Raw genomic sequence first — 12295 nt, 5'->3', positions numbered from 1 at the left:
TAATCCAGGGATATCATGTGAAGTGCATCGGTATTGCCCTTGTGGATCAGGCTCGGAGAGGTTTATGAGGCTTTCTGTGGCTGTGGACACCTTGCACAAAATGATTGCTTTGAAGATAGTTGGGGGCTGCTTGATACCAGAGGCTGCAGGGACCAGTGTGGGAGGGGGCAGGGTATAAGATGCTCAGGAAGCACTCGGGACTTGACAGCTTGATGGCCCCCTGTTCCCCCCATCATCCCTCATTTGCTTAAGAGTCCATGTCTGTGGACAGAAGGTTCTCCTGACTGAGCTTAGGCTTGTCCTCTGGCTTCCTGAGTGAGTGTGATGGGAAGGCTGGTCCCACAAAGATCCTAGAATAAGAGAGAGAGAAATCCCCTAAAGAAATTGGCGTGGGACTTCCCTGGTGGTGCAGTGGTTAAGAATCCACCTGCCGGTGCAGGGGACATGAGTTCGAGCCCTGGTCCGGGAAGAATCCCACATGCTGTGGAGCAACTAAGCCTGTGAGCCACAACTACTGAGCCTGCACTCTAGAGCCCGCGAGCCACAACTACTGAAGCCCGCGCACTGCAACGAAGAGTAGCCCCTGCTCGCCGCAACTAGAGAAAGCCCACACACAGCAACGAAGACCCAACAGCGAAAAATAAATAAATAAATAATAAAAATAAATTAATTATAAAGAAATTGGCGTGCCGGTGGGCTGTGCAGAGGGGGAGGAATGGCTGCTCAGCAGCTAGGGACAACACACATTCACTGCAACGGAGAGGGTTATGTCCCAGGATTAACCTTCAATGTCCTAAGGAGATGACAGGGAAGGGAGATAAACATCCTCGTCGGGAGTCTTAAATCATTCACTCAGTGTTGATTCTGTCCTTCAGGAGAAGTTTGAAACGCAGCATTCTGAAGGCTACCGGCAGATCTCAGCCTTAGAGGATGACCTTGCCCAGACAAAAGCCATTAAAGATCAACTTCAGAAATACATCAGAGAGCTGGAGCAAGCCAATGATGACCTGGAAAGAGCCAAACGGTACGTTGGGAAGGAGAAAAGAGGTTTGGGAGCCTTTTGTCTCTGGGTACCAGGCACCGTGCTGAGGGTAGAGAATTCAGCACTGAGCAGAGCCAGTGCCCTTGTGGGTCCTACAGCCTCATAGGAAATGGGCAACAGGCAGCAAGTGCTGCAAGTCCAGGGTGCTGTGGGAGCATGTAATTGATTATATTAATTTGTCCATTGCTGGGAGAATATTAGGCAAGGCTTCCCAAAGGAAATGCCATTTAGGCTAAGACTGAGGGATGCCTAGGCATTTTCACTCTTCCTAGGGGAGGAGTGTGGGGTGAGAACATTCCAGGCAGAAGGACAAGCATGTGCTCAGGAAATAGGCCCTAAGATAGGACAGTATTTCTTAAACTGATGTTCTGAAGTTTAGCAGAATACTAACAATAATAAATAAGTTATTGAATATCTACTCTGAGCCAGGCACTTATTATTTTTCTTAAGAAAACTTTTTTTTTTAAAGATTTAGATATAAATTACATACAGCGATACACACAGATCTTAAGAAGTATACAGTTTCATCAGTGTGGACAATTGTGCACATGCCCCACACTCCTGTTGAGACACGGGCCCTTGGCACTGCACCCACAGGTCCTTGCATTCTTTTTTGCGGTTGCTTTAGGGACCCCAATACACACGCTCAACTTTTCAGTCTACTTCATTAATAATGTACCAAATACAACGGCCTTGCAACCTTAGAGTTTCACTTACCATCCTTGAACTTTATGTGATAGCCGTAATGCGAGAAGGTAAGAGAGTAAGATAGCCTTTTATATTTACCCACAGATTTACAGTTTCTGGTTCATTCCTTCTTGAAGTTTCCCTCTGGTTATCATTTCCCTTCAGCTTGAAGAACTTCCCTTAGGGTTTCTTGTGGTGCAGGTCTGCTGATGGTGAATTCTTCTCGCTTTAGTTTATCTGAAAATGTCTTTCTTTTGCCTTCATTCTTAAAGGATATTTCCACTGGATGTGGAATTCCAGGTTGACAGGTGTTTTTTTTCTTTCAGCACGTTAAAGATGTTCTGCTGTCTTCTGGTCTCCTTGCTGGAGGTCAGAAGTTAGTGGTCATTTGAATAGTCACTCCCCTGTATATAATATGGTGTTTTTCTCTGGCTGCTCTCAGAATTTCTCTTTATTTTTGGTTTTTAGCAGTTTGTGATGTGCCTAGATTTTGTATGTATTTATCCTGTTAGGGGTTTGCTGGGCACTTTGGTCTGTAAATTTGTCTTTTGCCAAATTTAACTTTGGTCATTATTTCCTCAAAGATTTTTGCTGCGCTGTTCTTTCTTTCCTGCCCTTCTGGGGCACCAACTACACACGTTGTGTCCCATGTCCTTTTGATATTGTCACACAGGTCTCTTAGGCTCTGTTCATATCTTTTCCTAATTTTGTTTGTCTTGGTTCCTCAAATTAGATCATTTCTATTGATCTGGTTTCAAGTTCACTGACTCTTTCTTCCCTCCTCCAATCTGCTGTTAAGCCAGTTCCAATAATGTTTTATTTTAGATATTTAAGATCTAGAATTTCCTAGTCCTCTACAGATATTTCTTTGTTTGCATCCTTGAGATAGTTATAACAACTTTCTTTAAGATCCTTTTCTGCTAATTCTAACATCTGGGTTATCTCAGATGTTAGATGTTCCAGTGATTGCCTTTTCTACTGAGTTTGGGTCACATTTTCTTGCTTTTCCAATGTCTAGTAATTTTGGATTATATTCTGGACATTATGAATGATGTGTTGCAGAAACTATGGATTCTGTTATGTTTCTAATTTGTTTGTTAAGTAGGCTGAACTCAAACTCCAAACTCTGTCTCCCTTTGATGGGTAGTAGGTGAAATCCGTTTGACGCTTTTAACGAGGCTGCTTCAAGTCTGCCATGCACATGCATGGTTCGGGGGTCAGCCAGAGGTGTAGGAAGAGTTATATATGCAGAATTTGGCATTCCGCCAAGGTGGTGGATTTTTTTTTTTTTTATCACTGGAGCTATAGACACAAAGCTTATAAGATGCAGAATTCAGCCACTGCTGTTCCTTCTTCCAAGTGGTGTCTCTCTTCCAAGTGTTGTCTCCCTTCCAGTTTTTGCCAGTGCCTTCAGATCATTGTTTTTCTCGTTTCACCCAGAGTTTGTAGTTGTAATCTATAGGATGTTTGGTCTGATACAAGCTACCTTATTATTACCAGAAGTGGGACCTCCTTTTTTTTTTTAAATCAGTTTGTAAGAGTTCTTTGTGTATTTTTGCTGCTCATCTTTTGTCCCACATTGAAAAATATTTTTTACAAATAATCTTTTGTCTGTTGACTTTGTGGTATCAATTTTCATACAAATATTTTTCATTTTGGGGTCATCAATTATGTCTTTTTTTTTTTTTCAATTATGTCTTTTATAGCTTCTAGGTTTCCAGACTTCACTAGGGACATCTCCTTGATCGTTTGATTATGCGTGTATTCTCTTAATTTTTTTGCAAGATTTTTTTATTAATTGTTTTAACTTATGCTTTTAATCTACCTGGAATTTATTTTTGTACCTAGTATATGTGTCCCATTTTATTTTCATTAGGTAGATAGCCACTTGTGCCAGTACTATGTGTTAAACACTCCATCTTTTTTCCACTGAATTGAACGCATCTCTGTCATTTGTTAACCTGCCATACAGTTGTTCCTTGGTATCCATGGGGGATTGGTTCCAGGACCCTTGAGGGTACTAAAATTTGTGGATGCTCAAATCTCTTGTATGAAATGGTGTAGCATTTGCATATAACCTATGTGCATCTTCCCATACACTTTAAATTATGTCTAATTATAATACCTAATACAATCTAAAATCTGTATAAATAGTTGCCAGTGAGTGGTAAATTCAAGTTTTGCTTTTTGGAACTTTCTGGATTTTTTTTTCCTGAATAATTTTGATTTGTAGTTGGTTGAGTCCAAGGATATGCAACCTACAGTTGGAGGACTGATTGTATATTCTGGAATCTAATTCAGGATTCTTCTTTCTTTTTTGTCTAACGTGCAATTTGTGAATTACTACCAACACCATAATGACTTGGTTCCTGTGGCTTTGTAGTATTTTCTGATTTTTGGCAAGCCACTGGCTTACGATCATTTCTACCCATATATCATTGATGAAAGCAAGTCACACGGCCAAGCCCTGTCAAGGGGTGGGAAGGTACATTCCACCCACAATGAGGCCAAAGCAAGGGTGTGGCTACAGGGAGGATGAAGAATTGGGACCAATAATGCAGTCTATCACAAAGAGATAGTACATTCATGTGATTCAAAAATAATATACAAAGGGGTAGAGTTTTAAAATTCAAATTCAAATAGAAATTTGTATTATTTCCCCCGCCCCGTTTTTTCCCCCACAAAAGAGCATTCTGTATACAGAATGTATGTACTATTGTACATCTTGCTTTGTCACGTAATAGGTTTTGGAGGTCATTCTGTAGTAGGACACAGAGGATTCTTTGTTGTTGGTTTTTTCCAAGTGCATAATATTTTATTGTATGGTTGGTATTGTATGATACATAATTATTTATCCATCCCCCCCACGGCTGGATATTTGCTGCATTTCCTTTCTTTTGCAGTGATACGGGTTGCTGTAGTGAATGATATGCATTGCTTGCATAGATGTATATCTGTAGAATAAATTCCCAGAAGTGGAATTCTTGGGTCAAAGGATGTATGCATATGTGTTTTGATAGTTTTTGCCCAGTTGTTCTCTACACTTATACCAATTTCCATTCCCAGCACCTATGTGAGTAAGTCTCCATTTTCCAAATAGCTTCACTAAACAGTGTTTTTTAGACTTTGGATTTCTGCCAATCTAATAGGTGACAAATAGGTACATTTCTGAAGTATGAGTGATCTTGAGTTCCTTTTCATATATTTAATAACTGTTTTATTTCTTTTTCTGTGAACTCTGTCTTCTTGCCTGTTTTCATACTGGATTGCTGGTTGTTTTTTCTCATCAGTTTCTAGGAGATGTTTATATATTTGTTTATGATACGAATTGAAAATGTTACGAGTTTGTCATTTGTCTTCCATCTTTGTCTATTGCATATGTTACTATTGAAAGTTATTTGGATTTCTGTGTAGGCAAATTTATCTGCAGTCCCACGTTTATAAAGCAATTAGCCTATGTTTTCTTCTTGTATTTTTATGTTTCCTTTCTTTCTTTCTCTCTCCTGAAGATGCATTGGATTCACATTTTAGCCAGATGCTGAATAGTTGAATATTAAAATCAGATGTGATAGAGACCTAGATCATCATTATAGAACAAATAAAGTTCTGGAATACTGAAGTTATGTTAAAAAAAAACTTTAAAACATTACAATTTACAATTTCATTATAAAATTTTAATAGTTATATATGGAAAATTTGACAGTCTCCAGCAAGAATGGTAATTTCTCAGCACCATCAGCTATTTGCTTATTTTGGTCTCTCCAACTGTACATCCGTAAAACCAAATGACTCACTTTTAACTGAGGAAGGAGATGACCTTGTGAAAGGATAAACTTGAAAGACTCCAGGCCTAACTGAATTAACTAAAAAGTAAATATATTCCTTAAAGGGTATTTTGTTTAATATGTGAATGCCAAGATGCCAAAAAGTTCAACGAAGATTAAAATTGATTTAATCTAATTTTTAAAAAAGTGTCTATGTGGGCTTCCCTGGTGGCGCAGCGGTTGAGAGTCCGCCTGCCGATGCAGGGGACGCAGGTTCATGCCCCGGTCTGGGAAGATCCCACATGCCGCGGAGCGGCTAGGCCTGTGAGCCATGGCCGCTGAGCCTGCGCGTCCCGAGGCTGTGCTCCGTAACGGGAGGGGCCATAACAGTGACAGGCCCGCGTACCGCAAAAAAAAAAAAAAAAAAAAAAAAGTGTCTATGTGTTATTACATAGACACTTTTTTTTTTGTCTCTGCCACATGGCTTGTGTGATCCTAGTTCACCAACCAGGGATCGAATCCAGGCCCCTGCGGTGGAAGCACAGAGTCCTAAACAGTGGACTGCCAGGGAATTCCCTACATAGACTTTATTTTTAATTTTTTGTGGTAAAAAATTTGACATCAAATTTACACCTTAACCATTTTTAAGTGTGCAGTTCAGTAGTATTATATGTATTCACATTATTGGCCAACAGCTCTTCAGAACTTTTCATCTTGCAACATTGAAACTCTATACCCACTAAACATTCATTCCGCTCCCTGTTCCCTTCAGCCCTTGATAATCACTTTTCTACTTTCTGTTTCTATGATTTTGACTACATTAGAAACTCCATATGAATGGAATCAAATAGGATGTGTCCTTTTGTGACTGGCTTCTTCTCTTAGCATAATGTCCTTGAGATTCGTCCATGTTGTAGCATGTGACAGGATTTCCCTTTTTTAAGGCTGCATAATATTTTTTTGCATGTATGTACTGCATTTTCTTTATCCATTTATCTGTCAGTGGACACTTGGGTTGCTTCCACCTGTTGGCTCTTGTGAATAATGCTGCAGTGAACAAGGGTGTACGGATACCTCTTTGAGATCCTGCTTTCAGTTCTTTTGGATATGTACCCAGAAGTGGGACTGCTGGGTCATACAGTAATTCTACTTTTAATTTTTTACAGAACCTCCATACAGTTTTCATAATGACACACCATTTTACATTCCCACCACATCCTCACCATCACTTGTTATTTTCTGTTCTTGGGATGGAGGCCATTCTGATGGGTGTGAGGTGATACATAGACTTTTAAGTATTTATTGGCTCAAAAAGGATATGTTCTTAGTTATCTAACAGATGTATCTCTTAATATTCATATTTACTGAAAATCTCTTTTCCTGCTTAACTATTTTCAGGTCCTCATAACTGTCCATGAGATTAACAGCTTTCACAGTTTTTATGTATTGCAGCATTTTACTCTTATGATAATAAATATGCAAATACATCAGTTGGCAGAATTTCACCATATAAAGGACATAAAGCTTTTTCCACTCAGGGGACAACTAGGATGCTTACCTTTATTTGAAAGCAAATAGTCACATAGTAACAATAAGTCTCTGTGCTGTGCCCTGCTGGTATTACTGACTCTGCCTGATTGTATACAGTGTGGGGGGGAGGGTGTCGTTCATCCACACAGGTTCAGGAATGCCAGAAATGCTGCTGAAGTTGGTTCTCTGGCATTCCAGAAGCCAGTAGTAGATTTTGACCAAATACTGAGTTTAAATTTTTGATCTAGTTGGAATTCATCTTTGGGTGTAGCATGAGGTGTGGATCCAACATTGATTTTTTCCAGGTGGCTACCTGGTAGTCCCCAGACCTAGAACTGAACCAACCATCTTTTCATCAATGATTCGTGATGCCACCTTTATCATAAATTAAATTCTCATATGTATTTGGATCTATTTCTGGACTTTTGGCTCTCCTTGGTCTGTCTCGTCTTATAACTGTTTCACTCTGCAGCACACTGTTCATTACTGAGGCTTTAAAGAGCATGTTCTTTGTATATAGGGGAGCTAGTGCCCCTGTCCTCTTCTTTTTCAGAGTTCTGGCCAATTTTTTCTTCCAGTTTTATTGAGATATAATTGACATATAGTACTGTATACGTTTAAGTGAACAGCACAATGATTTGACTTATATGCATCATAAACTGATTATTACAATAAGTTTAGTGAACGTCCATCACCTCACATAGATACAATATTAAAAACTAGAAAAAACTGTTCTCCTTGTGATGAGAACTCTTAGGATTTACTCTCTTAGCAACTTTCATACATAACATAGAGCAGTGTTCATTATAATTATCATGTTGTGCATTGCATCCCTAGTACTTGTTTATCTTTTAGCTAGAAGTTTGTACCTTTTGACCATCTTCATCCAGTTCCCCTTCCTCCTATCCCCCCGCGTCTGTAACCACAAATCTGATCTCTTTTTTTTTTTTAACATCTTTATTGGGGTATAATTGCTTTACAATGGTGTGTTAGTTTCTGCTTTATAACAAAGTGAATCAGTTATACATATGCATATGTTCCCATATTTCCTCCCTCTTGCGTCTCCCTCCCTCCCACGCTCCCCATCCCACCCCTCCAGGCGGTCACAAAGCACGGAGCTGATCTCCCTGTGCTATGCGGCTGCTTCCCACTAGCTATCTACCTTATGTTTAGTAGTGTATATATGTCCATGCCTCTCTCTCGCTTTGTCACAGCTCACCCTTCCCCCTCCCCATATCCTCAAGTCCGTTCTCTAGTAGGTCTGTGGCTTTATTCCTGTCTTACCCCTAGGTTCTTCATGACATTTTTTCCCTTAAATTCCATATATATGTGTTAGCATATGGTATTTGTCTTTCTCTTTCTGACTTACTTCACTCTGTATGGCAGACTCTAGGTCTATCCACCTCATTACAAATAGCTCAATTTCGTTTCTTTTTATGGCTGAGTAATATTCCATTGTATATATGTGCCACATCTTTATCCATTCATCCGAAGATGGGCACTTAGGTTGTTTCCACCTCCGGGCTATTGTAAATAGAGCTGCAATGAACATTTTGGTACATGACTCTTTTTGAATTACGGTTTTCTCAGGGTATATGCCCAGTAGTGGGATTGCTGGGTCATATGGTAGTTCTATTTGTAGTTTTTTAAGGAACCTCCATACTGTTCTCCATAGTGGCTGTACCAATTCACATTCCCACCAGCAGTGCTTTTTTTTGATGATGGCCATTCTGACTGGTGTGAGATGATATCTCATTGTAATCTTGATTTGCATTTCTCTAATGATTAATGATGTTGAGCATTCTTTCATGTGTTTGTTGGCAGTCTGTATATCTTCTTTGGAGAAATGTCTATTTAGGTCTTCTGCCCATTTTTGGATTGGGTTGTTTGTTTTTTGTTATTGAGCTGCATGAGCTGCTTGTAAATTTTGGAAATTAATCCTTTGTCAGTTGCTTCATTTGCAAATATTTTCTCCCATTCTAAGGGTTGTCTTTTGGTCTTGTTTATGGTTTCCTTTGCTGTGCAAAAGCTTTGAAGTTTCATTAGGTCCCGTTTGTTTATTTTTGTTTTTATTTCCATTTCTCTACGAGGTGGGTCAAAAAGGATCTTGCTGTGATTTATGTCATAGAGTGTTCTGCCTATGTTTTCCTCTAAGAGTTTGATAGTTTCTGGCCTTACATTTAGGTCTTTAATCCATTTTGAGCTTACTTTTGTGTATGGTGTTAGGGAGTAATCTAATCTCATACTTTTACATGTAGCTGTCCAGTTTTCCCACCACCACTTATTGAAGAGGCTGTCCTTTCTCCACTGTATATTCCTGCCTCCTTTATCAAAGATAAGATGACCATATGTGCGTGGGTTTAGCTCTGGACTTTCTATCCTGTTCCATTGATCTATGTTTCTGTTTTTGTGCCAGTACCATACTGTCTTGATTACTGTAGCTTTGTAGTATAGTCTGAAGTCAGGGAGCCTGATTCCTCCAGCTCCGTTTTTCGTTCTCAAGATTGCTTTGGCTATTCGGAGTCTTTTGTGTTTCCATACAAATTGTGAAATTTTTTGTTCTAGTTCTGTGAAAAATGCCAGTAGTAGTTTGATAGGGATTGCATTGAATCTGTAGATTGCTTTGGGTAGTAGAGTCATTTTCACAGTGTTGATTCTTCCAATCCAAGAACATGGTATATCTCTCCATCTATTTGTATCATCTTTAATTTCTTTCATCAGTGTCTTATAATTTTCTGCATACAGGTCTTTTGTCTCCTTAGGTAGGTTTATTCCTAGATATTTTATTCTTTTTGTTGCAGTGGTAAATGGGAGTGTTTTCTTGATTTCACTTTCAAATTTTTCATCATTAGTGTATAGGAATGCCAGAGATTTCTGTGCATTAATTTTGTATCCTGCTACTTTACCAAATTCATTGATTAGCTCTAGTAGTTTTCTGGTAGCATCTTTAGGATTCTCTATGTATAGTATCATGTCATCTGCAAACAGTGACAGCTTTACTTCTTCTTCTCCGATTTGGATTCCTTTTATTTCCTTTTCTTCTCTGATTGCTGTGGCTAAAACTTCCAAAACTGTGTTGAATAAGAGCGGTGAGAGTGGGCAACCTTGTCTTGTTCCTGATCTTAGTGGAAATGCTTTCAGTTTTTCACCATTGAGGACGATGTTGGCTGTGGGTTTGTCATATATGGCCTTTATTATGTTGAGGAAAGTTCCCTCTATGCCTACTTTCTGCAGGGTTTTTATCATAAATGGGTGTTGAATTTTGTCAAAAGCTTTCTCTGCATCTATTGAGATGATCATATGGTTTTTCTCCTTCAATTTGTTAATATGGTTTATCACATTGATTGTTTTGCATATATTGAAGAATCCTTGCATTCCTGGAATAAACCCCACTTGATCATGGTGTATGATCCTTTTAATGTGCTGTTGGATTCTGTTTGCTAGTATTTTGTTGAGGATTTTTGCATCTATGTTCATCAGTGGTATTGGCCTGTAGTTTTCTTTCTTTGTGACATCCTTGTCTGGTTTTGGTACCAAGGTGATGGTGGCCTCGTAGAATGAGTTTGACAGTGTTCCTCCCTCTGCTATATTTTGGAAGAGTTTGAGAAGGATAGGTGTTAGCTCTTCTCTAAATGTTTGATAGAATTCACCTGTGAAGTCATCTGGTCCTGGGCTTTTGTTTGTTGGCAGATTTTTAATCACAGTTTCAATTTCAGTGCTTGTGATTGGTCTGTTCATATTTTCTATTTCTTCCTGATTCAGTCTTGGCAGGTTGTGCATTTCTAAGAATTTGTCCATTTCTTCCAGGTTGTCCATTTTATTGGCATAGAGTTGCTTGTAGTAATCTCTCATGATCTTTTGTATTTCTGCAGTGTCAGTTGTTACTTCTCCTTTTTCATTTCTAATTCTATTGATTTGAGTCTTCTCCCTTTTTTCTTGATGAGTCTGGCTAATGGTTTATCGATTTTGTTTATCTTCTCAAAGAACCAGCTTTTAGTTTTATTGATCTTTGCTATCGTTTCCTTCATTTCCTTTTCATTTATTTCTGATCTGATTTTTATTATTTCTTTCCTTTTGCTAACTTTGGGGTGTTTTTGTTCTTCTTTCTGTAATTGCTTTAGGTGCAAGGTTAGGTTGTTTATTCGAGATGTTTCCTGTTTCTTAAGGTGGGCTTGTACTGCTATAAACTTCCCTCTTAGAACTGCTTTTCCTGCATCCCATAGGTTTTGGGTCGTCGTGTCTCCATTGTCATTTGTTTCTAGGTATTTTTTGATTTCATCTTTGATTTCTTCAGTGATCACTTCGTTATTAAGTAGTGTATTGTTTAGCCTCCATGTGTTTGTATTTTTTACAGATTTTTTCCTGTAATTGACATCTAGTCTCATAGCATTGTGGTCAGAAAAGATACTTGATACAATTTCAATTTTCTTAAATTTACCAAGACTTGATTTGTGACCCAAGATATGATCTATCCTGGAGAATGTTCCATGAGTACTTGAGAAAAATGTGTATTCTGTTGTTTTTGGATGGAACGTCCTATAAATATCAATTAAGTCCATCTTGTTTAATGTATCATTTAAAGCTTGTGTTTCCTTATTTATTTTCATTTTGGATGATCTGTCCATTGGTGAAAGTGGGGGGTGTTAAAGTCCCATACTATGAATGTGTTACTGTCGATTTCCCCTTTTATGGCTGTTAGTATTTGCCTTATGTATTGAGGTGCTCCTATGTTGGGTGCATAAATATTTACAATTGTTATATCTTCTTCTTGGATTGATCCCTTGATCATTATGTAGTGTCCTTCTTTGTCTCTTGTAATGGTCTTTATTTTAAAGACTATTTTGTCTGATATGAAAATTGCTACTCCAGCTTTCTTTTGGTTTCCGTTTGCATGGAATATCTTTTTCCATCCCCTTACTTTTAGTCTGTATGTGTCTCTAGGTCTGAAGTGGGTCTCTTGTAGACAGCAAATAAATGGGTCTTGTTTTTGTATCCATTCAGCCAATCTGTGTCTTTTGGTGGGAGCATTTAGTCCATTTACATTTAAGGTAATTATCGATATGTATGTTCCTATTCCCATTTTCTTAATTGTTTTGGGTTCGTTGTTGTAGGTCTTTTCCTTCTCTTGTGTTTCTTGCCTAGAGAAGTTCCTTTAGCAGTTGTTGTAAAGCTGGTTTGGTGGTGCTGAACTCTCTCAGCTTTTGCTTGTCTGTAAAGGTTTTAATTTCTCCATCAAATCTGAATGAGATCCTTGCTGGGTAGAGTAATCTTG

The 12295-nt window shown here is 38.6% G+C and overlaps 1 protein-coding gene across 3 annotated transcripts in view; it reads left to right on the top strand.

The window, feature by feature from the left end:
- The window catches only part of NDE1 (nudE neurodevelopment protein 1), a 51685-nt gene that overhangs the window by 12362 nt on the left and 27028 nt on the right, over positions 1-12295 (top strand). For all 3 annotated transcript variants that reach the window (XR_004045227.2, XR_009559207.1, XM_030884050.2), the window contains exon 4: positions 876-1024. Coding sequence is in view for 1 of the 3 variants with exons in the window: in XM_030884050.2 (XP_030739910.1) it covers positions 876-1024 (149 nt within the window). In the remaining 2 variants the exon portion in view is untranslated. The remainder of the gene's footprint in view (positions 1-875; positions 1025-12295) is intronic.

The sequence above is a fragment of the Globicephala melas genome, chromosome 15 (genome assembly GCF_963455315.2).
Source record: "Globicephala melas chromosome 15, mGloMel1.2, whole genome shotgun sequence".
NCBI lineage: Eukaryota > Metazoa > Chordata > Mammalia > Artiodactyla > Delphinidae > Globicephala > Globicephala melas.
This window is presented reverse-complemented; position numbering and strand designations above follow the sequence as displayed.